Source organism: Pantherophis guttatus, chromosome 2 (genome assembly GCF_059756535.1).
Source record: "Pantherophis guttatus breed Tessera chromosome 2, ASM5975653v1, whole genome shotgun sequence".
NCBI classification, from domain to species: domain Eukaryota; kingdom Metazoa; phylum Chordata; class Lepidosauria; order Squamata; family Colubridae; genus Pantherophis; species Pantherophis guttatus.
Genome location: NC_142064.1, coordinates 121,280,293 through 121,307,408, shown reverse-complemented (window position 1 = coordinate 121,307,408; position 27,116 = coordinate 121,280,293). Strand labels below are relative to the sequence as shown.

General features: G+C 42.1%; 2 protein-coding genes across 4 annotated transcripts; one reads left to right on the top strand and one right to left on the bottom strand.

Moving 5' to 3' along the window:
* Positions 1–701: 701 nt before the first annotated feature.
* On the bottom strand, positions 702–16,373 carry ZWINT (ZW10 interacting kinetochore protein). Its single transcript, XM_034434021.3, has 10 exons — positions 14,783–16,373; positions 12,540–12,639; positions 12,333–12,444; positions 11,448–11,614; positions 8,736–8,792; positions 8,480–8,631; positions 7,308–7,479; positions 7,088–7,227; positions 2,324–2,483; positions 702–1,603 (listed from the first exon to the last, which is right to left on the bottom strand). The coding sequence occupies exons 1-10, from the start codon at positions 15,076–15,078 to the stop codon at positions 1,523–1,525; spliced, it is 1,437 nt and encodes a 478-aa protein (XP_034289912.2). The 5' UTR covers positions 15,079–16,373; the 3' UTR covers positions 702–1,522.
* WDR13 (WD repeat domain 13) lies at positions 16,349–25,449 on the top strand. Of its 3 annotated transcripts, none has more exons than XM_034434015.3 (10): positions 16,349–16,555; positions 18,696–18,782; positions 19,525–19,765; positions 20,677–20,786; positions 21,019–21,149; positions 21,885–22,192; positions 22,998–23,178; positions 23,261–23,402; positions 23,530–23,648; positions 23,863–25,449. In XM_034434015.3, the coding sequence occupies exons 1-10, from the start codon at positions 16,479–16,481 to the stop codon at positions 24,045–24,047; spliced, it is 1,581 nt and encodes a 526-aa protein (XP_034289906.2). In that variant the 5' UTR covers positions 16,349–16,478; the 3' UTR covers positions 24,048–25,449. The 3 variants fall into 3 exon arrangements, with proteins under 3 accessions (XP_034289906.2, XP_034289907.2, XP_034289908.1); XM_034434016.3 differs by lacking the exon at positions 16,349–16,555 and adding an exon at positions 16,957–17,168; XM_034434017.3 differs by lacking the exon at positions 16,349–16,555 and adding an exon at positions 17,017–17,380.
* Positions 25,450–27,116: the final 1,667 nt, after the last annotated feature.

The following is a 27,116-nucleotide window of genomic DNA, read 5'->3' as shown; positions in this document are numbered from 1 at the left end:
GTTAACCTACAGCATCTGAATGAGCAATAACCTAGTGATATTATTTTAAAAAAAGATAGTATGAATATTTACATTTGTCAAATTAGGTATTCATATTTACGCAACTATAAAGCTTTCATATTTTATATTGTTTGAGCATTTATATTTATCAAATGTCATCAACTTGAGAATTATTGGCAATTCCAGACAACTGTTTTTAATGTGCAGAAGTCTGAGTATTTATTAGAAATCTACCAATGAGAATTGAAGTTATAGCTTACATTGATCTACAAGGAGAAAGCCTCAAAAATGAAAGTAGCTACATTTTACCAGAACTGAGTCACTAATAAAGGAAAATTAAGTCATTAATTGGCTCCAGTTTCCAAGATACAGCTTCAGGTCAAAATTGCATCAAAATAATTTAACAGATTAACAGAGTTGGAAGGGACCTTGTAGGTCATCTAGTCCAACCCCCCGCTCAAGCAGGAGACCCTACACCATTTCTGACAAATGGCAGTCCAATCTTTTCTTGAAAGTCTCAAGTGATGAAGCTCCCACAACTTCCAAACGCAAGCTGTTCCATTGGTTGATTGTTCTGTCAGAAAGTTCCTCATTATTTCTAGGTTGAATCTCTTAATTCAAAATTACGAGGGGGATGTACAATTATGCTCCATAGCTTTTCTGCAAAATGTGGTATAGCAATGAGAATGGTGCCACACCAATCATTATAAATTTATCTTTTTATTGATACTAATGATATAACTTTCCATTCATTTATTGGTTTCTCATGTAACATTTTCATGCTTTTTGCATGAAAAACTGACAAGCTCTAACATCAGATTAAACAACGAGTTTCCATCTTTATTCGGTATCTAAATTGTACTTTTTGGCTTTTCTCTTGTGAACTGCAATAGGATCATCCCTGGGGAGATTCCAGCAGTAATTTGTATATCATAAGAGATCAGATATGCATAAAAATCTCATTTGGGTTAGTTTACATTCCCCCAGCTTGTAATGTGCTCCACATAAACATGGGTAAAAAAATATTTATTATTAGTAACTGTCTGAAAAAAAAAGAGACGGGAATTACAAGATAATAAAATAAACCTTGTCTTACAATTAAGTCCATCAGATAAATGAGAGCTAGAAACCTCCAATAAAACCACCAATTTTATTGATCAAAACATTTTAAAAGTTCAACAGTGTGGAGATGCAAAGTACTAGACATAGAATATGGATGAGTAACACACAACCAGCCATAAAACTATATAAGGGTAACAGGAAAGCAGGAGGACTTAAAGAGGAGAACTGGAAGCTCAAATCAAAGCAAGCAAGAGTAAAAGGGGAGGGAAGTAGAGGCTGAAGTGGCCCAAAATACAACATACAAACAAATATAAACATAAACATACATTTGCACACAAAAAACCCTGTCCCAGTTAAATTCAATTTCCTTCTTCTTCCAAAAATATTAGAAGGAGGCCTAAACCATAGATGTTGGCCTTGATCCTCATCGCATTACACGGACACAGGCAGTAGGAGCTTTTCAGGTTGAGAAAGGAGTATTGAAGTCCATAGTGCTCAGGTAGATCAGCCAATTTTGTAGTGAAGGTTTTTCCTGTGGGGGCTGCAAGAAAGAAGAGATTCAGACGTTAGGGTGAAGGCTCAAAGAACATAGGAAATCCTAAAACTGAAGTTTTATATCTGGGCCCTTGAATAAATATGTTCTATTTTCTGCAGCATGTTGTTACTGCCTAAATAGAAAATATGTAGCCCTCTCCTTGAGGTCTGATATACCAGTATCTCACAGCTCTGTGATCTGGGGCCTCCTTCTAAAAGTGCTAAGGCAAGATTTAGAAATAAACCAGAAAATAGAAATGGAATTGCCTGAAGCAGGAGTGGGAAATTGGTGCTCCTTCAGATGTTGGGGAAATACAGTGAGGAGCAGACACACAGTGTGGCCAAAGGTTGCTATGTTTTTTTTTTTTAAGTTCAGCGAGACCAAGAGTGCTATGGGTTCTCCATCCCTGGCACAATGAATTATCACTGTCTTTAAAAAAATCTCAGCATCTTAAGGACAATAATAGCTATTATTTCAATCCCCTCCTTGGTTTCTGGGCTTGATTTGTTTCTTCTGAATGCCTGGCAACTAAGAGGCAAAGAGAAGCATCCTCAAAAGAGACAGAAGCAAAAGAACCTTGAATGGGTTAGTGGCTGTATGGGATTCAACTTCACCATTATATTTCTAAAATATCTCTAACTTTTGAGAAGTTGAAATCTATTTCCAGGCCAAGTTAAGGCCTTGATCCTTTGTCAGAAGGTAAAGCAGTGATAGCTGTGTACTAACCTTGTAGGAAGTCACATCAACTGTGCCTTGTTGAGTCTTTATTGAGAAAAGCCGAACCTGCCCACTGGCTGGATATCCCGATTCTACGTAGAGGCTGCAAGTTGATGAAGGCTTTAAGTAACTGAGCAGTCTCTTCTCCGGCTGCCAATCAATTGCAAAACTGGGGGGAGAGAGAGAGGGGGGAGAAAAGGTTAAAATATCAAGAGAGAATGAAGAACGGGGTCGCTGCTTAGCAGAGCATACCTCATGAGAATGGCATGACAGCAGACATACATGACTGCAATTCTCCAAGTATGGGTAGTCCTCGGCTTATGACCATAACTGTGTCCAAAATTTTTGTTGCTAAGCAAGACGGTTAAGTGAGTTTTGCCCTATTTGATGACCTTTCTTGCCATAGTGGTTAAGTGAATCACCACAGTTGTTAAGTTAGTAACACCGTTGCAAAGCAAATCCGACTCCCCCTATTGACTTTGCTTGTCGGAAGGTCAAAAAAGCAGATCACATGATCCCAGGACACTGCAACCATCATAAATAGGAGTCAATTGCCAAGTGTTTGCATTTGGATCATGGTGATACTGCAACAGTCGTGTTAAAATGGTCGTAAATCCCTTTTTTCAGTGCCGTTGTATGGTCACTAAATGAAGTACTGTAATAAGTTGAGGATTACCTGTATGGGGTTGGGCCTATGCCAGGAGTCCTCAAGTTTATATTATATTATAGAGTTATGCTTTGCTCTTCCTAATGTTATGCACCTTCAAGTCAGTGTTGACTCCTGGCAACTACCTGGATTAATCTCTGCAGTTTTCTAGACAATATTTCGGAAGTGGTTTGTCCTCGCCTTCTTCTTCTTCTTCCTAGGCTGAGGGAGAGGGACTGATCCAAGACTACCTAGCTGGCTCTGTGCCCACCCAAGGCAGGACTAGAATCATGCTCTCCTGGTTTCTAGCCCAGAACCTTAACAGCTGGACCAGACTGGCTCTCCCAACTCATCTGAAAACGTGAAGCTGCACAATAGCTGCCACAGGGGCCTGGAGAGTCACAAAGAATAAGAAAAAGAGGACCTTGAAAAAGAGGACAAGGCAGATGTGAGCCTGAACTTATGCTACTGTTCTGACCTAGGCTTCCTTAGAAAGTATAAAGCACAATCTTAGTCCCGCAAAACCTGTTTTATTTATACGGCTGTAAAGTATTTTCATTTACAGTCAGCAAGTCTTGATAAACAGTCTTTCAGAGGAAGGTTATCAACACCCACCTATCTCACGTGGAACGCTGCCAGAGAGTTAATTTCCAGGCGCAGGGCAAGGCCAAACCTGGCACAGAGTCACAAACAGAATTTTCAAATCTTGAATCGGCCAGATGAACTGATTGCTTCCTGCAAAAGCTCACGTCCCATTTGTTTCTCTTTTATGTCTTATGGGAGGGGCCAATCATCTCCAAGCCTTACTCCCAAGTCGACCCTGTTTTCTTAATTGTTCCTGTCTCCCGGCAGCTCTGCGTATGTGCACACTGGGAACAGGCTCACGCTGTTCTTCTGCCTCGCTGATGTCAGACTCCAGAGACTCCGGAGGCAGCAAACAACTACCAGATGGCCTTGGCCCCCTCTCTGCCTCCGACTCAGGGCCATCGTCCGAGCCTTCGCCAGACTCCAGAACTGGCCCATGTTCCTCCCCAACCTCCTCACTGTCTGAATCTGCTGCCAGCTCTGCTGGCTGCTGGCAGGCCACAACAGCTACAACTAAATGCCATTTTCATGACAGAAATGATGTTGACAGAAAATCTGCAGAACATGCTTATCATCACCCCCAGATAATTTCTCCTCCTCTCTTTTGGTGGCTTCCTGAGTTTAAGAAGCCATGGCAAAATCCCATTTTCCCCTATTTTAAGATAAAGAGTCCCCAATCGTTATGGATTTGGGGGCACTTATGAAATTTTGGGAACCTGCTATAGCCACTCTGTCTAGATGGCTGCTAGGGAAATGTAAGCAGTTACCGATTTCTCAGAATGCTGCCTGCCATCATCTTTTCCCCTCTGCAACAGGATATTCTTGATTCTTTTTGTCCCTTTTCTGAACCGGTAGGCTACTTCCAAGCAACGCATTAGGCTGCAGTCACCCATCCTTGTATTTTCAAAGAAAATTTCTCGGCTCATAAATATTGTTTTAAATAAAGATGATTTTGGAGTCCAGCACTTGGTAATGTGCCAACCTCCTATTTAAAAAAAGAAAACAAAAAACAGAAGGCATTTTTCAAGCCTAGTGAAAATCAAGAGGGGATCTGTGAGAACTCTGGCACCAGTTCCCTTTTACAGGAAGGTATACTGGGAAATAAAGTATTAGCTTCAGCCACGTTCTCTTTTCCTCCCTCCCTCTTCCTATTGCAAGAATCAGGATTCTGGAGAAATTCAGTCTTTATTTCCCCAGAATTGACCATACTTTTCAGACTATAAGATGCACCGGAGTATAAGATGCACCAAGATTTCGAAGAGGAACAAGAAAAAAATAGTTTTTGGCCTCCGTGCATCTGTTTTTTGCCCTCCCCGGCCCCAGGAGCATTCTGCAGGCCTCCCAACCTTCTGTGCATCCCGTTTTTGTGAAAAACAAGCCTGTTTTTGGCAAAAACGGGACGTGCAGGTTGGGGTTTTGGGAGACCAAAAATGGCTGTATTTGGTGTATAAGACGCACCAACATTTCCACCCTCTTTTGGGTGGGGGTGGGGGAGTGTGTCTTATACTCCGAAAAGTACGGTAAGCCCTTTTTAGGCAAACCTGAGAATGGATGAAAAGTTCTGTATCCTTGATTTGAAACCAATCATGTTCTTCCGCACTTTGTTTTTAGGCACAGCAAAGATATTAACCTCAGTCACTTGAACTGTGCATGTGTTTTATGAGAGAGAGAGTCAGTGAGTTTCTCTTGGGCCATTTTGTAAAAAAAAAAAAAAAAAGAGCAGGATATCCATTTTTATGTATCGAGGAGCATTTGTCATAAGCCAATTTGATTAAGGGTATTGGCCTAGAAATCAGGAGACTGTGAGTTCTAATCCTGCCATAGGCATGAAACCCAGCTGGGTGATTTGACCCAGTCACATACTCTTCAGTCCAACTCACCTCACAGGGTTGTTGTTGTTGTTGTTGTGGGGAAAATGGGAGGTAGGAGTATTATATATGTTCAATGCCTTATTTATTTAAAAAAATAATAATAAAGGCGTGGTAAAAGTCTAATAAATACCATGTTTCCCCGAAAATAAGACCCTGTCTTATATTTTTTTGAACCCTGAAATAAGCACATGGCCTTATTGCCATGCGCTCAAAAGCCCGATTGGGCTTATTATCAGGGGATGTCTTACTTTGGGGGAAAACAGGGTAAATAATTAATAAACCACATTTCTGGAAGGAGGCAGATCTTCTCTCTCAACCTTGTACCCAGCACTTTTTAAGTAGAGAATCCCTGGGGATGAAGCTAAAACCTGCTACAAGCCAAGCTGGGAATGAAGCTGGAATTTATTTTATTTATTTTTTATTTTAGAAAATTTATATTGCCGCTTACTCGCCCATGGCGACTCAAGGCAGCTTACATATAAAAACAGCATATAAAAATAAAATAATAATATAATAAAAAATAATAGCCCCATTCCCACCCCCATCCCGGCGACAACACATATTTATACAAGTCATTTAATGGGCTCCATCCTACTCTGGGTTCCCCAGGCCCACTGGCAGAACCAGATCTTCAGCGCCTTCTGGAAGGGTATTAGAGTGGGGGCCAATCTAATCTCTGGGCGAATGATGTTCCAGAAAGAGGGAGTCACCACGGAGAAGGATCTTCTTCTAGGACCCACCAGATGTATCTCCTTAGGGCCGTGATGGCAAACCTATGGCACGTATGCTGAGGTGGCATGCAGAGCCACCTTTCCAGGCATGCGAGCTGTCACCCAACTCAGCTGCACATGCGCGTGCGTCCCAGCTGGTGTTTGGGCCTCTGCTGCACATGCGCGCAATTTAGGGGACCCACCTGGTCTTCAGAGTTCTCCTGTGCACGCATGTGCATTTGCGCATGAGTGTGTACTTGCACGCAGTGCGTGCATGCATAGACAGCGTTCACACACATGCATTGTGGGTGCGAAAACCGTGTGCATGCGCAGATGGTGCAATTGTACACACAGCACACAGGGGAGCCATGCGAAAGCCACACGCATGCACAGGTGGTGTGGTTGTGCGTGTTCGTGCGCAAAAGCCATGCGCATGCGCAGATGGTGCGCAGCACACGGGGAGGAGCCGCACATTAGCGTTGATAGCAAGCGCATGAAGCGCGTACCTGTTCGGCACTCGGTGAGTAAAAGGTTCGCCACCACTGCCCTATAGGGGATGGGACCCGCAAGATTCCTTCCCTTCCCGCTCTAGTGGATCGGGTAGATGTGACTAGCAAGTGACGGTCCCTCAGATAACCTGGTCCCAAGCCCTGAAGGGCTTTAAGTGACAACCAGCACCTTGAATTGCACCCGGAAGCAAATTGGCAACCAGTGCAGTTCCCGCAGGAGAGGTGAAACATGTGTCCGTTGAAGTCTGCACAAAACCACGTGGGACGCTGAATTTTGCACCAACTGAAGCTTCCGGATGCTCTTCAGGGGGAGCCCCAGGTAGAATTCATTACAAGCCAGGTAAATTTCCAAGGGCTGAGGTATCTCTTATCCCTTACCCAACATGCAATGCTCAAACTCTTCCCCAGATCACCTTATGGAGCCACACAGCAACACAAGTGAAGGTGCTCACCAGTTCTGCAGCAACTCGATCTCAGCCAAAAGCTGTGCTTGTTGAGAATAGCTGTGCTGCAACTCCAAAAGGACCCCTCTGATGGTGCTGCAAGTTCCCAGGGGAAGTTCACCAGGGAGTAGGAAAGAAGGGCTGCCACTCTATACGGAGAAGAGAGAAAGATCAGGCTGGTGTTCTCAGCACCCTAAATCCAGTAGAATTCACTTCCTGCTTTTCTTACCTGCAAAGTGACATTGCCATCCTCTCCCCAGTGTATATGCAGCTTCAGACCACGAGGAGCAGAAATCTCAGGCTGGGGTTGAGAAGTCAGCTCCACCTCCATGTCATTCTCTGAGACACAGATCACCTTCACCCCTTGCAAACTCTCCAAAAGGCATTGGAAATCAGAGACTCTGGGTATAATAAATAATAAAATAACGAAAACATAAAGTCCCCAATAAGCAAGGGAGAAAAAGAAAAACACTTACAGCTAATTCTCAAGATCATTCCCAGTGGAGGGCTTAGGTCAGGGGTGTCAAAATCAAGGCTCACGGGCCGGATCCGCCCCAAGGGATGCTTAAATGTGGCCCACAGGGCAAAAGACCCCAAAATAGCAAAGGATTGGCCCATGGTGCCTCTGGCAGGCAAAACGGGGTGCAGGGGGCATTTCCCCCCCCCCCCCGTGGCCTGTTTTTGGCTTGGATGGCCTCCTGCAGCACTTTGCTGGCCGAAAAAAGGGCGTGGGGGGGGATGCCCACCCGTTTTGGCTGGCAAAGTGCTAGCGGAGGCATCTGTCACGTCCGTCTGTCCCGTTCCCTCCCCCACCTCCCGGCCCAAAGAGAACTACAGTGTTGATTCAGCCCTTAAAGAAATCCAGTTTGATACCTCTGGCTTAGGTGGATTCCCACTCCCCTCCTTCCCACACGCACTTTTAAACAAACAGAAATTTTAATCCAAGTTTTGCAATCTGTTACACCATTTTGTTCAAGTGAGCAGTTACAAATAACTATAGAAATAAAACTCATGGCCCTATTTAGTAACTTCTCGGGCTTCTGGAATGAAAGTAGATAACATTCCCACAATTTCAAGCACTTAGAGCTTTTATCTGCAATTCAGATTGTAAGTAGTTAGGTGTTCCAAAATAGCTGTAAAGGCTATGAACAATGAAATAATGCATATATTTCCCTTTCTACCAGGATTTCCATTTTTTGCCCCATTGCCTCACAATCCCCAAAAATCCCTCTTACACCTGCATTTACCGATGCCCTATTTTGTATTTTGTTCAATAGCATGCATAAGTGCAGTAATGTGCCTATCATCCCTGGCACGTTTTTTTAAAAATTATTTTGCTTGTTCGAATTTGTGATTTTTGTTTGACGAATAAACATTAAACGCTCTCTTTTCTCTCCTCACCTCTGCATTTTCTCTTGCCAGATCCTGGCTTGGGTCTCTTGTTCCCCAACCTCTCTCTGCAAGCATTCCAATTCCTTCTGCTGCTTCTGCAACCTGTCCTGCAATTCAGCAACCTGTTGCTCTAGTTGCTGGTGTCTCTCTCTCAAGAGCTCCTGGGAAGGAGGGTTTGGCAACAGGAAGCAAAAAACAAGCCAATGAGTTCCAGTGGCTGCTCTGAAAGAACTGAGACACAATTAATTGATCTGAACAGTCCTACCTGTTCTTTCAGGTGCCTCTTCTGGGCATCCCTTGCTTTTTCCTCTACCTCTTCTTTCTATCAAGGAAATGAAAATTAGAATTAAGTAGATCCCATAGAAGAGAATGTCTACTGCTCAGGGTTGGACTACAGAGTCCTTGATGCTCTCCAAACATGGTTGTTTGCTTGCAAAGATTTCATTACCTGCTACAACTGATAATGTTTCCTAGTTGAATAACAAGATGTCAGCACTGATGATGTTATTTAGTTGGGTAATGAAATGTCTGTAAGCAAACAACCAATCTTAGAGACCACCAAGGACGCCATGGAATGAATAGAATTATAGTAGATCGGCTGGGACAAGATAACCTTTATTGTCATTTTTTTACTGTGGGCACACTGGCACACATTAAAAATGAAATTCTGTTGTCTGCTCACAAAAGTGTACACATACATAACACACATATAGACATGCTACGAACATACGAGGGGTGACATACTACCGGTTTGGACCAGTTCGGCTGAACCGGTAGCGATGGCGGTGGGTGGTTCGGAGAACTGGTAGCGACGGCAGCGCAAGGCTCTGCCCACGCGCCCGGTCGTTGTTACTTCCTGGTTTTAAGCAGAAAGTAACCTGTTTTTTACTCTCTGCGCATGCACAGAAGGGTTTACGCATGCGCAGAGGATCCCCAAGCGCATGTGACGCGTGTGCACTTCCGAACCGGTATGGAAGGTAAATAGATTTCATCCCTGATACATACATATACCTACACCCTTACATATAAATATTAATCACTGTCCATCCTGAATACATAGCGGAAAGAGGAAGCTTGAGAGTTCACAAGGTTGATACTGTATGGAACAAAACTGTGACTGAATCTGGATGTTCTGCTTCAGATATCATTATACCCCAGGCCACTACTAGGCCTTGAGCCATTCGGAATCGGGCCGCAGAAGTGGCAGGCGAGGGCGCATGAGCATCCCCACTTGTGCGAGCAGCAGGCAAATGCATGCATGCACACATTTTCATGTAGGCATGTGCGTGCTTACCTGCTGCTTGTGCAAATGGAGCTGCGCCATGCGCAGACACTTGCCCACCACTGACTTGGAACCATCCTCTCTCCCTCCCACCACCGGTCCACAAAGCCGGAAAGGATGGGGAACTCTGCATTATGCTGATTGTACTGCAGATATAGAAAGATCCATCATTCATCCCATCCAACTGAACTTGCCTGTAATCTAATGTGCTCACACAATTTTATTTCTGCTTCTGGCAAGACAGACAGATGAATTATTCACCTTCTTTCTCTGACTATTCAAACCTCGTCTAACTGCATAAAATATAAGCTAGCATTTTTGTGAAGGCTAGTCTATTGATAATAAGCAAATCATTTCCATTGCAGGTTGGGGCTCTGCAACCCAGTCCTAGATAGGCTTCTCCAGAAGGATGCTCCATGGAATTCAGCTGGGTGTAGGCTCAAGTTAATGGACCTCACAGGCTCCAATGGAAATAAATTGACAGGCAGGCTTGTCATGTTCAGCTCTGCTCTCCGTTATAAAGATTGCTGCTTTAAATTAACATAGTCCTTTGAAACTTACTGTATTTTTCGGTGTATAAGACGCACCTTTTTACCCCCAAAAAGGGGGTGAAAATCTGGGTGCGTCTTATATGCCGAATGTAGCCCCGCCCACCCACCGGCCATTTTTGGGCAGTTCCAGGTGGCAGGGATCTGGGTCAGGGCACAGCCTGAGGAACAACCTCTTCGGGATGGTCGGGGGGGGGGGAATCTGCCAGGCAGCTTCGGGGAACAAGGCGGGTGCCACGATTTGCGGCTGGTCACCCCTCTGGCCGCCCAGCAGGCAGCTTAGGGCAGGCAATGGCCACAATGACTTCACTCCCCTGCAATGTAGGAGCTGCCACCTAAGCCCTCTGTGCCCAGGAGCTGAGCGAGCCGAACAAGAGCTCCTAAAGAAAAACGCCCCTCTGTTGGGAATGTGCAACGGGAAGAAAAGCACTTTCAGGCGGAAGCACTGCAATCCCCTCCCCGAATCCAAAACGGTTCCCAGTTCCCCGCTGCACATTGCAGGGGAACTGGCCACCCGCCGCCTGAAATGCGGCTCTGATTATTGCATTGGGGAATCTGGGCAGCAGTGGCTGGAAAGGAGGGGCGTTTTTCTTTAGGAGCTCTCGTTCGGCTCGCTCGGGTCCTGGGCGCAGAGGGCTTAGGCGGCAGCTCCTACATTGCAGGGGAGTGAAGTCCTTGTGGCCATTACCTGCCCTAAGCTGCGGTGACCAGCTGCAAATCGTGGCACCCGCCTTGTTCCCCGAAGCTGCCAGGCAGATTCTCCCCAGACCACTCCAAAATGCTGGTAGGCAGAGGTAGAATTCTTGTTTTCTTGATTTCCTCTCCCAAAATTAAGGTGCGTCTTATACTCCGGTGTGTCTTATACCTCGAAAAATATGGTAAATGTAAGTATTCATTGAAACCAGTGTTTCTCAGTCCTCAGCATACTGGCTGGGAATTTCTGGGAATTGAAGTTCACACATCTTAAAGTGGCTGAAATTTAGAAACCCGGATTTAAACAGAACAGCAGGTTATATATATATTATGATATGCAATACTTAAATATTCTTGATATCTTGGGTGCTGGCAAATATTTGACCACCACTCTGAACCTCAACTATCTCCCCTCCCTCCACCCCCCAATATCACTCCTAAATCAGAAAAGAACCTTTGCTCGGTAGCGCTGCAGAGCCTCCTCCAAAAGCCGAGCCCGGCCCTGTACCTCCTCCTGTTTGGCCAGTATCTGAGGCACAGTCCCCTTGATAGCCTCCACCTGTTGCTGGTAATCTGCTTTGAGCACCTTCCATTGCTTTTTGGCTTCTTCCATCTCTTTCCCTGCAAGAGACCACAATCTGTTTTGGAGCCTGAAATAGCTCAGGAGAATCCTGATGTCAGCTGGGGTTTTCAAACTACCCATAACCAGGAAGATACATTGGTGGAAAATAACATTCTTAATAAGGTGGGGCTATTGAGGCCTGTCATGGTAGTTCCATATTATTATTTCTAGTAACAGAAGCAGTACATTTCTCAGTTTGCTGTGTGGGGATGCTACTGCTCTCTTGACTGCTTTGGGACTTCACAAAAGGATTTGACAGGCCAGCAAAGAAACAAACTGTTGAACAAGAGAGGCCTTGTGGTCTGATCCAGAATGGATTGTCTCACAGACATGCTTCCAATCTTCCAGGAAGGATGGATGTTCATTTAGTCAGAGTTAAATCAGCATGTACAATTTGAGAACCCACACCAGTTGAATAAAAGTACACACAACTTGCTCAAAATCTTGCCTAGTCCTCCTAAATTGTCTCTGAAAACAGTTCTCAGATGTTACATGGCACTGAAGACAGTCAGAGATTACCGCAAGAGAAAGCCACAGGGAAAACAGACCTTGTCTTTGATCCTAGGCAGGAATACCAGAAGATGGAACAAGGACTGAATAATCCATTCTGTAGAACGGCTTCATTTTTAAAATGTTATTGTTAAAACAGAAACACTCTTACCCAGACCACATTTGCATCACACCACTGCATGCAATCTGCGGAGCCCTGATACTCACGAACAGCAGAGTCAGAGGCATTCTGGATGCGAGGGGCAGAGTCAAGAAAATCCAGAAGGAATTTAAGCACTTGTAGTTGGGTGTACATCAGCTTCTGAGTCTTTCTAGTGTTCTGGAAAACATGTTCCAAAAGCGGGAATGGAACTAGTTCTTAAGAAATCCAGAACTGAAGACAACAACTTAAAAGAAAATGAGACTATCACTCACCACCGCATGCTCAGCCAAGACCTGGGCTGGTAATTCCAATTTCATTTCACTTGTGGTTTGATCCTCATACGTTAAAATATCATTGATCTGAGATAGAAGCCTGAAGAGGACATAAACAACCAGGATATAAAGAAAAAAGTCACTTCCAAATCTTTAAATCTCTTAAAAACATTTTTTTTAATTAATTTTTTTAATTACTAACATTACAAACAACATATACAATATTTCATCCTGTGCTATACATAAGAAAGGAAGATTTGGTTCTTCGGATATATCCTCATGATCGCCAAAATCCACGTTCTCGGGGTACAGGTACCGAAGCATCCAATTTTCCCAGCGCATAGTCCACGAATGGTTTCCAAATTTTCCAGAAAATATCTTCTTTATAGTCACCATTTCTAATTTTAATATCACATGTCATTTTATCGTTTAAAGCTAATTTCCACATTTCACAATACCATTCTTCTATTCTAAAATTCACATCTAATTTCCAATATCTGGCTATTATAATTCTACCCATTATAATCATAATTCTAATCAATTCTTTCTCATATTTTGTTGGTTCTATTTCCTTAATTATCAACAGTAATATAGTTTCTGGTCTCAATACACTTTTATCAAATACACTCAATACAAAACATTTTTATCTGCTATATTGATTATAGTTTAGTGGCCAATCACCATCCTTAACATATGGAAACAAAGACCATATAGTGTATGGAGCCTCATCACATATGTGGGAGAGGCAGGATTTCTGTGATTTATCTACTTGAGGACTTAAAATTGTAGTGCGTTCTTATGTATTTCCACCTTAATATGGTAGGAAAATGTGCCGTTAGTTTTCAGTAATTATGGCCAGAGGAACCTCTGAGGAAGTCAAAAAGAGAGCTGGGAAAAACCATGCAGATCGTCTGCTACTGTTCTCATGCATTAGATGTCACTCTTGCCATATTCTAGCTGAAAGCAAAATCCAGAATATAACTAATACTCTCCAGTGACTGCACAATTTACATATGCAACAAGGAAAGTTGTATGTCCTTATCCTCAATGTCACTGTGAAACTCCCAGCCAACTTCTGAGGCAGACTCACTCTATTAAAAAAAAATGGATTAACATATTTTCTAAAAAATGCAATTGTCTTTTACACACAACTGGAAAAATATAAGAATACAGAATATCAGAATTGAAAGGGACCTTGTCCTTCCTTTCATGTGCTTGTGAGAATACCTTGACCCCCTCTTCTCGGTGACAGCCCTTCAAATATTGGAAGACTGTTGATTGGAAGAATCAAAGAGATCTTTTCCTTTATAATGGTGGAGTTTCTCATTTTTACAAAATGCTACATGTACCTCATTGTGAAAATACGTGGAAAAGACAGTTTTGAGGCCACTTAACAATCTCAAAGCTATTGCAAAAAGAGAATACCAAAATATTAAAGCTGTGATTTTAAGAGGATGGGGAAGGAAAGGACCATTACACTAACCTAATTAAATGAATGAATGTAATGAAGCAAAATTAACCTAACATGACTGATGCTTGATCAAAAAACAGTAGTTTCTGCAAGAGATTTTGTAATGATTTTAATGGAGGTGTTGGTTGTGTGGCTATTTTGCTTCTGCAACGGGATTATTTTAAAGCATCAACTATTAAAGAATACTTCCTGTTCTAAAAATAGGAGGAAGTGTTATTCACAAGACCCCAAGGAATTTTATTTTTCTACTGGCAGTGTTTTTTTTAAAAAAAGTTTCATCAAGTAACAAAGTTCTAAAAATCCATATCTGTATTCCAATGCTAGGAGTTTCAATATCTCCTTATCTAAGGGAGGTGATCCCAACTATATTTCGGTGCCAAACTCCATAATTTTACTAATCCAGGCTCCCAAATGCAGCATATGAGTATATGGAAACCAGCCATTGGAGAATGGAAGCCCTCTAAGCACATAAACCTAAAGTTCCCTAACCCTTTCCGCCTCTCTTTTGCAGTTTACCAATGTTTCTCAACTTTGGAAACTTCAAGATATACGGATTTTCAAACTCTCAGAACTGCCAACCTGGAATTTCCGGCTGGGAATTCTGGGAGTCGAAGTTCACACATCTTGAAGTTGCCATGGTTGCAAAAGCAGTGCTCTAGGCACCTTCTGATTATTATTTTTTTCTACTTCGGGTAAAATGCATTCCTGCGGGACAGGAAAACAGGGAATCGTCATTCGATCTCCCCGCGAAAGAGATATTACGCGTACTTACTCCACCGCTGTCGCTTCCGCCTCCATCGTTTCTCCAACCGCGGCATCCACGGACGACCGAATCATATTTTTTTTTAGAACTTCCCGCCTTTCTTTCAATGACTCTTTCTTGGCAAGGCGTCCCGCCGAACTCACCAATCCGAGCTCGGAAGGCTTAATAGGCCCACCCCCAGAAGGTCTGAACTGCGGCGTGATTGGATGGAAGGAGTGACTCGGTCGAAATAAACTCCGAGTGTGCGAGGCAGACTGACGGCTCCTCCATTTTGAGGAGGTCGGCAAGGGGCGTGTGGATTGCATTTCTCCAAAGCGCTTGCGGAACCTGCGGAAAGAGATTGCGTCATTAGGGCTTTAGGCGCCACATTACGGGATAGCCTGTATTATATGTTCAGCCGGAAATAGGAACAAAATAATATAGCGAAGAAGCATGATACTATTTGTACCTCCGCAAGGGAGAGAAGGCAGCTTGGGAACAAAATTCAGAATAAAAGTTGCAACGAATGTGAAAGCCCAGTGAAAAGAGCAGCGTTTGCAAGGGGGGGGATGTCCAGACAAGATTTTTCACATAGCTTGGAACCTACTATAGGCAAGACTCAACCACTTTTATTCTGAGCCTCTGTAGAAAAATCTACAGGTGGTACAGGTAGTCCTCAAACTTAGAACAGTTCATTTAGTGACCATTCAAAGTTACGTCACTGAAAAAAGTGACTTATGACTATTTTTCACAATTTTTTCACAATTTTCTACGACCAATATGATCAAATTTCAGCCGCTCTTATTTATGACGGCTGCAGTGTTCCAAGGTCACGTGATCCCCTTTTGCGACTTTCTGATAAGCAAAGTCAATGGGGAAGCGGGATTCACTTAACCGTCTTACTAACTTCTCAATTGCAGTGATTGACTTAACAACTGAGGTAAGAAAGTTTGTAAAATGAGACAAAACCCACTTAACAAATGTCTCCCTCAACAACAGAAATTTTGGGCTCAATTGTGGTTGTAAGTCGAGGACTGCCTGCAATGGCAAAGCACTTTCTTAAGAGTGGCCATGAGAACAGCATAGATCAAGGGAAATTTCACTTATGGATATCTAAATATTTTACATACAACTCAGCTGTACGGATATTTTTAAAGTCCCAGATTGTATAATCAAAGGATGCTTTAATTTTCAGACTTTCTCAATCAGCTGTTCTCTCTATAGTGTGGATTACAACTCCCATTGAGGCTGGGTGGGAGTGATTAGCACTCGTTGAATCTCTCTAGTCTAGAGGACACACATTTGGAAGAATCTGGTTTACTCCCAGTCAAAAGGGCATGGAATTACTGGTTCTCCATTTCTCTCCTTGCTGGAAAATAAACATTGAACTCCGATTTTGTCTCGAAGTCATAATTCATGTGTAAACTTTAGTTATACCTTTGCCTTTCTGAGGATCTAAGATGCTGGCAGATATGGTAAATGCTGAAAATCAATGAGACTGTGTTTCTGAAAAAGTGGGAATAGGAGTGGTTCACTAGAGAAGCAGGATGGGTGGAGCTGTAGTTTAATAGTGTTAGTCAGGTACTCTAGTTGAGATAGAAGATACATCAGGAATGAAGTTGGGCCTCTTTTACCGTGGAATTTTGAAAACAACTCCACCCTCTCTACAAAGGCCCAGGTTGCAACTTAGCTGGGAGAGTGGTTTTCCCTGGAATCTGAACCAGCCATGGCTGGGACATTGGAGAAGCAGAAGAGTAACCTGAGTGGCAGTCGCTGTGACAGTCGAGGCTGGAGGAAATTCCAGTAAGTTCCTTATGAGATCATGTGGTCTCAAGTGGATAATTTGCCAAGCTTTGCGGAAGTAGCTTGACACGGTTGACTCCCTGATATACATATCTTTGTGTTTGCATGTAAAGCCTGGCATTTCTCAGGTCAGGAGGTTTAGCTCACTGTGACTGCCTACTTCGTCGATAGGCGAAGAGTAGGGTATAAATCGTGTAGTAGTAGATCGTAGATCGTGCTTCCTTGTTGTTTGCCATTCACCCAAAGGTGAAAATAATTTTAAGAGGAATATGCACAACTTGTAGCCTTGTGAATCATTCCAGTTTCTCTCGGGATCTGTTCCTTGGCTTATCTGCTGTCACTCTATCGAGGAGGCGCGCAGCCACGATCGTAATTACTACTCCTAATTTCCATCTTGCTAGCGCGCTCCCTCCTACTGAAGCCTCCGCTCTTCCTTGGCGCGCCCAGAGGGAGGGAATGGAGACGGCCGCATGCGCCGGGGCCGCCGCCGCCGCCGCTGGGCTGAAGCCATCCGGACTCCGCCTCCCTCCCTCTTTTTTTCCTTCCGATGTTCTCGCTGCTGCCGCCGCCGCCGGCACCCCCACCAGGTTTGCGAAACCGGGAGCCGCTTCAGGTACGATCCTGATACAACTTTCCCGAAACCTTTCGGATTGCAGCTCTTCTCTGGCTGCTGATTTTTTCCGCAGGCACCCCATAATAGGCAGCCCCGGGGCCTGTCGCCATGGAAACGAGACAGTCCTGATGCTTCTCCATCGTCTTTTTGGCCTCTCCTTTCTAATGTTGTGGTCACCATGGAGACCTGGTGGTTTTTGCCTCCCTTGGAAGGTGTGTTCCCTCCCGATCCTCTTCCCTTCTCTCCCCGGGGTGGGGGGGGCAACCCTGACTCCATTCTGCCATGAAAAGCATCGCTCCTTCCTTCCTTCTTCCATCTAATCAATGGGATTGCCATGATTGTCTCCCCCCCCCCCCGTAACATTCCTTGAGCATGATTCCATTTTTCTTCTGCTCTCCCCCCCCCCCCCATAGACCATTATCTGTCATTGGCAGAATAATAACATATGATAGAGAATCGGCCAACCTTTTGCCAACCTCTGTTGTTTGGGCTGCTTTAGGCAATCTTTCTGACAAAAATAGGATGCTGTTTGGAGAGAGGTGAAGAAGTGGTAGAGCTCACACAAGGCCCTGTGGAGGCCTGGATTTGGCTAATTTAGATATGCTGTTGTAAGCATAGCTAAATTCCTAATTAAAAAACAAACAAACCTCCCTTTTGCCCAACTGCGGTGTGAAGATCACTGGAGTGCGGATTCTTTAATGCAGTCTTCCAAACCTGAGTCCTCCAGATGTGTTACCGTAGATCATTGCAGAAGAGATAGGGCAGGCCTGAATCAGTTTTGTTACTGCTGTTCTGGAATCATGAAAAAAAAATATCAGGCCTTTATTTACTCCTATGTTGTAGTTGCCAGTATGTGGAAAAAGACATCCCTGCTCCTCAATTTAAAATCTAACATTTCTTTCCTCTGGGTGGAGGTGAGGGTGGAAATGTGCAGTAATAAGTCTGTGATTTACAATTGGCATTCAGCAGAAAATCTGGAGAGAGAGACAGAGACAGAGACAGAGGAGATACACACACACACACTAAAAATTGCCATTAATAGTAGTGACTTGTCATTTGTTGAAATTCGTTCGTCAGAGCCTGCTGCAGAACTCTCATATTGCATTGGGATGTACATTTTCTGTTGTCTCGAACTGTTGTCTTAAATTTATCAGCCTTGTTATATCAGCCTATCAGATCTGACAGAATAGGCATGCTGCATAGGGACCATTGGCTATGAACCTATATTTGGTGGGTCTCAGGAGATGTACTTTCTCTGTTGTTTATATTTTATATTTGATGGTTTTACATTTGTTGTTTTTATCAAATTGTTTGTACGCTGCCCAGAATTGATTTGGTGAGGTGGGTTATTATATAAATTTGATAAATTTATAACACAATTTAAAGATGGTCATCCTGAATACATGGATTTGATCCTAGCGATTGATCCTAGAACTGAAACTCTGCATATTGAAAAATGGAATTGTATTACACTGTTTCCCATTGTAAACCCTTCTCTGACCTTTAAGTTCTTTTTACTCTTTGCAGGCACCCAGTTACCAGCTCCCCTGAGCGGTCAGTGGCGGTGTGGGGCATGGCAGCAGTGTGGCAACAAGTGTTGGCTGTAGATGCACGGTGAGGCTCCTAGGTTGGATGCATAGGTGGCTTAAACAACAAAGAAAAGAAAGTATGGTGTAGTGGTTAAGATGCTAGATTGGGACCCAGGCTCATGTACATTGAGCCATGAAACCTCCTATCAGACTTAGTTGTTGTCTCTCAGCCTACCCTACCTCACAGGATTGTTGTTATGGAGTGAATTGGGAGAACTATATATATTATCTTGAGCTTCTGAACAAAAAATGCAAGATATAATTCTAGCATACATGCTTACAAATAAGTGAAGTATACAGAACAGGTTGTTCTTAGTTGCTGTTCAGGGAAGTACATTATTGAGAACAAAGCTTCATAAATCTTGAGATTTTATTCCTATGAAGAGATTATAGTTTAGTAGTACATTATGAGTTTAAGAATTAACATTGAGGATATGACCTGAGAAATGGGAAAAAAAACTCTCTGCCATCTTGATTTTTGAGAACAAAGTGTTATCGTTTGAGAGAGGGAAGATTTATCTGATGGGGAAGGAATAATGAAGGAACTTTATTCTAAATCAGTGTTTTTCATTTAGTGGACTTAAACGCATACTGACATGTGATTACAGCACAGTACTGAAATGACCATAGGACTTTGTGCTGCAGAGAATTTTATACTCTCAGTTAGTGGAAACTCAGAATGATGCTAAGCAAAAGAGAAGGTTAAATTCAACAAGGATACTATTGGCTGAGGTTTCAGGCAGCTAATGCATCATCTTGCCTTGCAGATACAACGCATACCGCACCCCAAACTTCCCTCAGTTCCGTACACAATACATCCGCAGACGAAGCCAGTTGCTGCGGGACAACGCTAAAGCAGGCTTCGATCCCTTGCTTCGTAAGCAATACCTGCGACTACGCAGTCAGCTTCTGGCCCAGCGCTACGGCCCACTCTCAGAACAGAGCAGCTTTAGAGCCTACAGCAACAGCATCGTCCGAAGCAGTCGCACTACACTTGACCGCATGGAGGTACTCGGGTTTTTGCATGTTATAAATCAGGGGTGTCAAACTGGCGGCCCACAGGCCAGAAGTGTCACGCGCAGTCCACACCCACCCCAGCTCTGCGAATGGGAAAAATGTCACGAAACATCCCGTGATGGCAACGTGACACAGCAAGTTTGACTTCTGTGTTATAAGTAGTCTGATGGTAATCCATTCAGTATATCTGATAGGGATAATTAAGGGGTTTTTTTTAAATAAAAGCTTGGAAAACTTAATTGCATTTAATCAGTCATGTATAATTCTGATTTTGTGTTTCAAAGAGGTTTGGTATAACAAGAAAAAAAGAGTAACCCTAGACCAGTGATGGCTAACCTTTTCTGGACCAAGTGCCCAAAGTGCGCCCGAACCCCCAAAATGCAATGTGCATGCGGCCCCTGCATATGCACCCTGGCCTCCTGTGCATGCATGTGTGCCCCCCCCCCCGCACACACCCTGTCCCTGCACATGCATGAGAGAGACCCAAAGACCAGCTGGCCAGCAGGAGGCGCACACACTTGCACAGCACAGCTGAACTGGGACAATGGCTTGCATGCCATCAGAGAGGGTGCTGCATGCCACCTCTGGCACGCGTACCATAGGTTCGCCATCACGGCCCTAGACCATTTGAAAGAATTAAGAAAGTAGCACCTTCTTTCTTAGAAATTATTTACACTTTTCTAGTCACAAGAACTTGAAAATGTCCAAACAAGAATTGGGAAACAGAATTTGTCAATACCATGTTACCTAATATAGCACTGAAGTTTCATTGCTATTGTTTCCAATCCAGAATCCCTAGGGACAAGCTTTGCCATTTCTTCCTTTCACATAATGTTCCTCTGCATTGTGTCCACGAAGAACTTTCTGTCTTAAAATGTAAAAATTACATGTTGTAACAATAGGATTTTGATGACGACCCAAGAGCACTGGGTGCCCGAGGCCACCGCCGCTCTGTCAGCCGAGGTTCCTATCAGCTGCAAGCTCAAATGAACCGAGCTGTCTACGATGAAAGGTATAATGCCAACTAGAGAAAAAGGTCCCGTGTTCCTGTCAGTCTGCTCGCTTGCTGCGTGTTACTTTTTTTTTTTGCAAGTTTTAATCAGAAAAGGCTGGTCATAGCCAATATTGTGACTCCGGTACATTTAATCAAAGAATAAAGGTTCTTTAGTTTTGTCTTGTTTCTGCCCCATTTCTGTTGAAAATTAAATCCATGATCTGTCAATTTATATTATTCTCTTCCTTAGATCACCAGGGAGTGTTGTCCCCACTTCAGTGGCAGAAGCTAGTCGTGCTATGGCTGGGGATACTACACTAAGTGAGAACTATGCCTTTGCTGGCATGTATCATATCTTTGACCAGCACGTGGATGAAGCTGGTGAGTAAAGGAAGAATATAGCAATCAACCACATAAAGGCACTGCTAAGCCTCTTCCTTCTTTTGTCAACACAATAAAGGGCATGTATATTATTATTTGCAAAAGAAAGATGGATATTAAGTATTGGTCAAGCCCCTTATCCAAAAAAGAGGTTATGATTCTTGCCTTTATGGGGGATAAGAGTAAGAACTATGGGAAATGGAACATTGAGAAAGACTTTGTAACAGTGTCCCCAAATTTCCATTCTTCTTCTTGTGCCATATCCGTCATCAGATGTTGGCGATCCTATTTTTATCAACAGTCGCACGAAAAAATGCTGCTGAGTTTTGTCCAAACCAGTCCCTTAGATTTTGAAGCCATAATGTTCTTTTTCTGCCTGGGACTAGTTTGCCTTCAATCTTTCCCTGGAGGATTAAGTGAAGTATACATTTCCGGGTGTTGCATCACATGTTCATTGCTGTCCAGAATCTTCAGCAGTGGCCATGTTGGTTGAGGAAGGTTAACATCAAGGTTGCAATCAATGCTGCTAAGTACAAGCTTAAGATATTGAAGTCTGGCAACTTAACAAAGTACCCTCTTTGTCCCACCTCACTACTCAAAATATTCTTCAATTTGATAATTGTGTTGCAAGAAGGAATATCATAAGAAAAATCCAGAATAATATACAAGACTCTGGATAGTCCAATATCAATATCAATCTAATGAGTTTTCTCTTCCCCTTCTCCTCCTCCTCAGTGCCTAAAGTTCAGTTTGCCAATGACGACAAACACCTACTAGCCTGCTGCTCTCTAGATGGCACAATTTCAGTGTGTCAGTTAGTACCCACTCCCCCTGTGGTGCTTCGAGTGCTGAAAGGACACAGCCGTGGTGTATCGGACTTTGCTTGGTCTCTCTCCAATGACATTATTGTTTCCACTTCACTTGATGCCACAATGCGCATTTGGGCTACAGAGGATGGCAAGTGTATCCGGGAAATCCCAGATCCAGATGCTTCTGAGCTACTTTGCTGTACTTTTCAACCTATGAATAATAATCTCACAGTGGTGAGTGAAGTAACAGTGATATGCTTTCCTTTTCTCTCCTGAGTATGTATTGTGAAAAATTGGGCCTTTGTCCTTCTAGAAACACTAACTTACATTCAGCTGGAGTTTATTACTCAACTTGATTCCCATGATGCAAGTAAGGAATGCACTAAACGATTTAAAAGCATTGATATTCCTATTCTTCTCTAATGTGAGGGAGGGGACAGAAAAGGGGTCTAGTTATAAAAAGTTAAACATTAAATTACCCCTTCTCCCAACTTAATCTACCTCTCTTATGAAGATGGGGGTGGGGTGTTGTAAGGGTTAGGGTTTCAATTCTAATTCCATTTAGAAGAGTTAACATTCTAATTCTATTTACAGGGAGCCCGGCCCATTACAGTCATAACTTATGACAATCATAATCACATGACCAACATGATTTTACAACCTTTTTTGTGATGATCATTAAGAGAATCACAGTTGTTAAGCGAATGAAGCAGTCATTAAGTGAGCTAGTGGTTCACTATGATTGTGGTTTTGCCAAAAATGAAGTAAATGCTGGTTTGGGGCAAAAACTTCGTAAAATGTGATCACATGACTGTTGGTTCTGCAGAGCACGCAAAGTTCAGTCACGTAAACATGGGGGGGGGGGGGACACCTGATCATTGGAACTTCAAATCCAGGTCATAAGTATCTCCCAGGTAGGTCCTTTGGAACTTCAAACAATAGCTAAGCAACCAGTTGTTAGGACTACCTGTATGTTGCTAATATGTCCTATTTTGCTTAGCGCAAGCTACAAAAAATAATTTCTTTATCTATCCATCAGGTGGGAAATGGAAAACACAACCTTCATGTGATGAACATCTCAACAGGGAAAAAAGTGAAGGGTGGCTCAAGCAAACTAACAGGCCGAGTCCTCTCTCTCTCCTTTGATTCTCCTGGGCGTATCCTCTGGGCGGGAGATGACAAAGGCAGCATATTCTCATTCCTCTTTGACATGGCAACAGGTGAGTTTCCAAGATGATCTTGCAGAGATAGGCTGCAGCCCAGTTTGGATCGGACAGTTTCTGCTTCATTTCATTTTTGCAGGAAAACTGACCAAAGCCAAGCGCCTCATAGTTAATGAAGGAAGTTCTATCACCAGTATCTCAGCCCGTTCCTGGATCAGCAGAGAAGCACGTGATCCCTCTCTCCTCATTAATGCATGTATTAACAAGCTATTGTTATATAGGTATGATACTATTGCGCCAAAATACGTGCTTTATTTTTGTATATGCAGAATATTAATAAATCCCATTTAAGGATGATATATGCATATATATACGTGCTTACACCATTCCTTTTACTTTTCCTGACAGGGTAGTGGATAATGAAGGAACATTGCAGCTTAAAAGAAGTTTCCAAATACAACAGAGCTCACATCCTGTCCACAGCATTTTCTGTCCCCTCATGTCTTTTCGTCAAGGCGCTTGCATTGGTATGATGCTTGTATGGTCATTCCGTAATTGGAAAAAGAATGTAGCAGAGCCAGTTCTCTGCAGCTACTTATAATTCCGTGCTTTTGATGTTTTCCATTACACATGATTTCCTCTAACTAATACAGAGTTAAAAGGAATTGAAGACCCCTCTTTTATTAAGGGCCTATATTTAATGAAGGTTTTATTCTAATCATTTATTTTTGTGCATTTCAGTGACTGGAAGTGAAGATATGTGTGTGTATTTCTTTGATGTGGAACGGGCCACCAAGGCTATCGTTAACAAACTTCAAGGACATAGCGCTGCAGTCTTGGATGTCAGCTTTAACTGTGATGAGAGTCTCTTAGCATCCAGTGATGCCAAAGGCATGGTGATTGTCTGGAAAAGAGAACAGAAGTAGCATATTTTTCTGATACATGAAAGGAAAAATACATAGGAGATGCAGCTATGAGGACAACGGACAAAGAGGATTAAAAGAGCCAATCTTTCCTCCTATTGTTGGTTTATGTCTTCTTCATCCTGAAACATACTGATGAGCATACTTCCATAATACAGTGAGACTACTGCTTTTGTCCTTTTAAGTTGGTGAGATTTTGTACAGCGTACAAAGGATTCCACTTACGCTGTGAAATGTGGCTTAATGGATTTCACCATCCAGATTACTGTTCTTTTGCTGAAAAAGAATGTGATCAATTGTGCTACAGGAACTGCTTATGAATGGGCATAATAAAGTTTAGGACTTCAAGGATTCTTTTCCAATTCAAGAATGTGAACCCTAATTTAGTTTCAGTTCCGTTTTTTCCTAGATAGCATGAAACTACTTTTCTACATGAAGAGTGCTCCATTTCCTCCTGGAAATATATTTTGCACAGCATGGGTTAAAGTACCACGCTCACTACAATGTAACACAAAAGATATCAAAGATGAAGAAAATCAACCTGTATTAATTGAATTTATGGACTTCTGCAGCATTAAATTTGTGCGTAGACTGCTCTTCAATATAGTAGAATTTACGTAGTAGGATATTTGCTTTAGCATGTTTCTCAAGAGCAAGTTGACTTAATACTTTCCTAATGTAACCTTTGTGTATGAAAGCCACAGATATGAACAGAATATTTAATGTCTAGTAAGCCATCTGAAATCTACCAAAATAATTAGCATATTCCTGATACCACAGAAATGAGCTTTCTTAGAAATGAAGTTCTAAAACGGGTCTACTTAAATTGCAAAATGCATTTTTGTTACATCTTTCACAGCATGCATGAAACTGGGGCATAAGAGGGAGGGTTGTTTATATTAAACTTTCTGTATTGTGGCTGTTACTATTTTCTTTGGCTTTGTTCTCTCCTGTGCATAAGAAGAAACTCTGTAAATTAACTGTCACTGGAAAAAATAGTAGTGGTATTTAATCATAGGCTTTTCAGGCAGGTACCTGGCAGAAAGGAATAGATTGAGAGATACAGTAGTACAATTAGGTAATCTTATCAGGATTGAGCTAAGGGGATCGTATCCATGGACATGCAAGCCAGTCACATCTTTGTAGCAAGGAAATTGCATGGCGTTAGGCAGAGTTGACAGATTTTTGAGTACAGTTGAGAGGATTAAGAGATTATTACATGGTAATGGTGTCTGAAATGCATAAATCAGTTTAGCTCTAAAGGAAAGTTACGTTAGGTGGAAAAATATAAAGTTAACAGAATGTAACGTAGCATGAAACTTTCAAACAGAAACTAAGTATGTTTAGGTAAAGGTATGTTTTTCTAACATAATGCAGCTGTATTTCTAATAAACTGTTAACTGCAGTCTACCATTTAAACTGCTCTTACTTAAATTAAAACTGGTTCTTTTTCAAAGGATTGTGAGGGGGTGCAAGTCATCAATGGTGTACTGCTTCAGAAGTATTGTATTAGTAGGTGAATGTTCACCCCATGACAGTCACTGTATAGTCTTCATTTAATCTGTCTTAATGGACCAGACTCTTACAACATTCTACATACATAATATATACCAGGAAAACAAAAGCACAAGAAGAAATCAGTGGTGCCCTTAGTTGCTGGAGAGGATGTACTCAGAAGAACTATGTCACAAGGTCTGATAGCGTAAGTTGGTATAGCCAAAGGTGATTTATCTTCGACAACAGCACAATTTCTTTTCAATGTAATATGATAGCTCTTACACATCTTGTGGAAGCAAATTCTACAACACAATGTGTTAAAAATCTAATGACTGCATTCACACATGCTAAGGTTGGTAATGCTTAGCTTTGGTTAACTTTACCATGACTTAATCAAACCAGGCTATTTGATTATATTTCGGTATGTTGTACAACTCTAGAATAAAGAGAAATATATAAACCTAGTCACCAGCCCTAAATATCCTGCCTCTCAGGGTTCTGAGATGCGGCTATCTTTATTCAAGTTACTTTATTCCATAAAGAATGTTATTAATTCTGATTACAGGTATGTAAAATGTTTGAGATTTTAAACAATCCTAACCTTACAGTATCAGAAGTCTTTGGTGATGTTCCAGCAACCTGGAAGTTTCAAAATTGGAACTATTGCAGAATGATCAGAATAGCATCAAATAGCTATTTCAAGTATGAAAACATTTCAAATTCAAAATGTTTGCAGAGCATTAGTTTTGCATTTTTTGCAGATTTAAAGTCCTCTATATATTTCATTCTTCCTTTAACATCTCTTTAATAGACATGCCCAACTCCCTAATTATCTTTTTGTGCATCAACTGTTAATATACTGCTTCAAGATAATAGAAATCAGTATTTGTTTTAAATATGGCCAAATCATTTTTGAAAAGAATTATTTTCTGTGAACTTGGATATACTACAGAAGTATGTTAATGATTATGCATATGTAGGATGCTGCTTTAATCAAGGCAAGCAGATGTATGCATGCCCCGACTTAATTCTTATAGTCTCCAAGTTCTAAAACTATTATTGAATTTCATCAGTACGAAAATCAGGTTTTTTCTGAGCATTTCTCCTTTTAATGAATTAAAGCTGTAAAATATATTGAACTTCTTGTAGGCATAATGCATCTGTTTGAAACAGTTCCCTAAACCCCCCAAAAGTGCAGAATTTCAGCCTTAATTTCTCTGCTGAAAATTCTACATTACTATCATCCCCAAAGGTATATTTTTTTAAAGTAAGAAGTATGGTCCCCAATAAGGAAAATGTGATTACCTACTAAAATGATTGTATTCCGATACAGATAATAAAATACACCCAAATATTTAGTATTTGTAAAATAACTTAACATGTACTCACATTTTGCTGTTCTTTTTGAATGCAGTTGATGAAATGCTAAATCCAGGCTCTCATTTGAAAAAAGGTCATCCCTGAAATGTTTTTCTTTGTATACCTTTTACATTAAATACAAATGTTCAAAAGAACACTGCGACCTAGTATCCTTATTTTCCCTAACTTCTATAAGTGAAAAGAACAGTTTTAAGC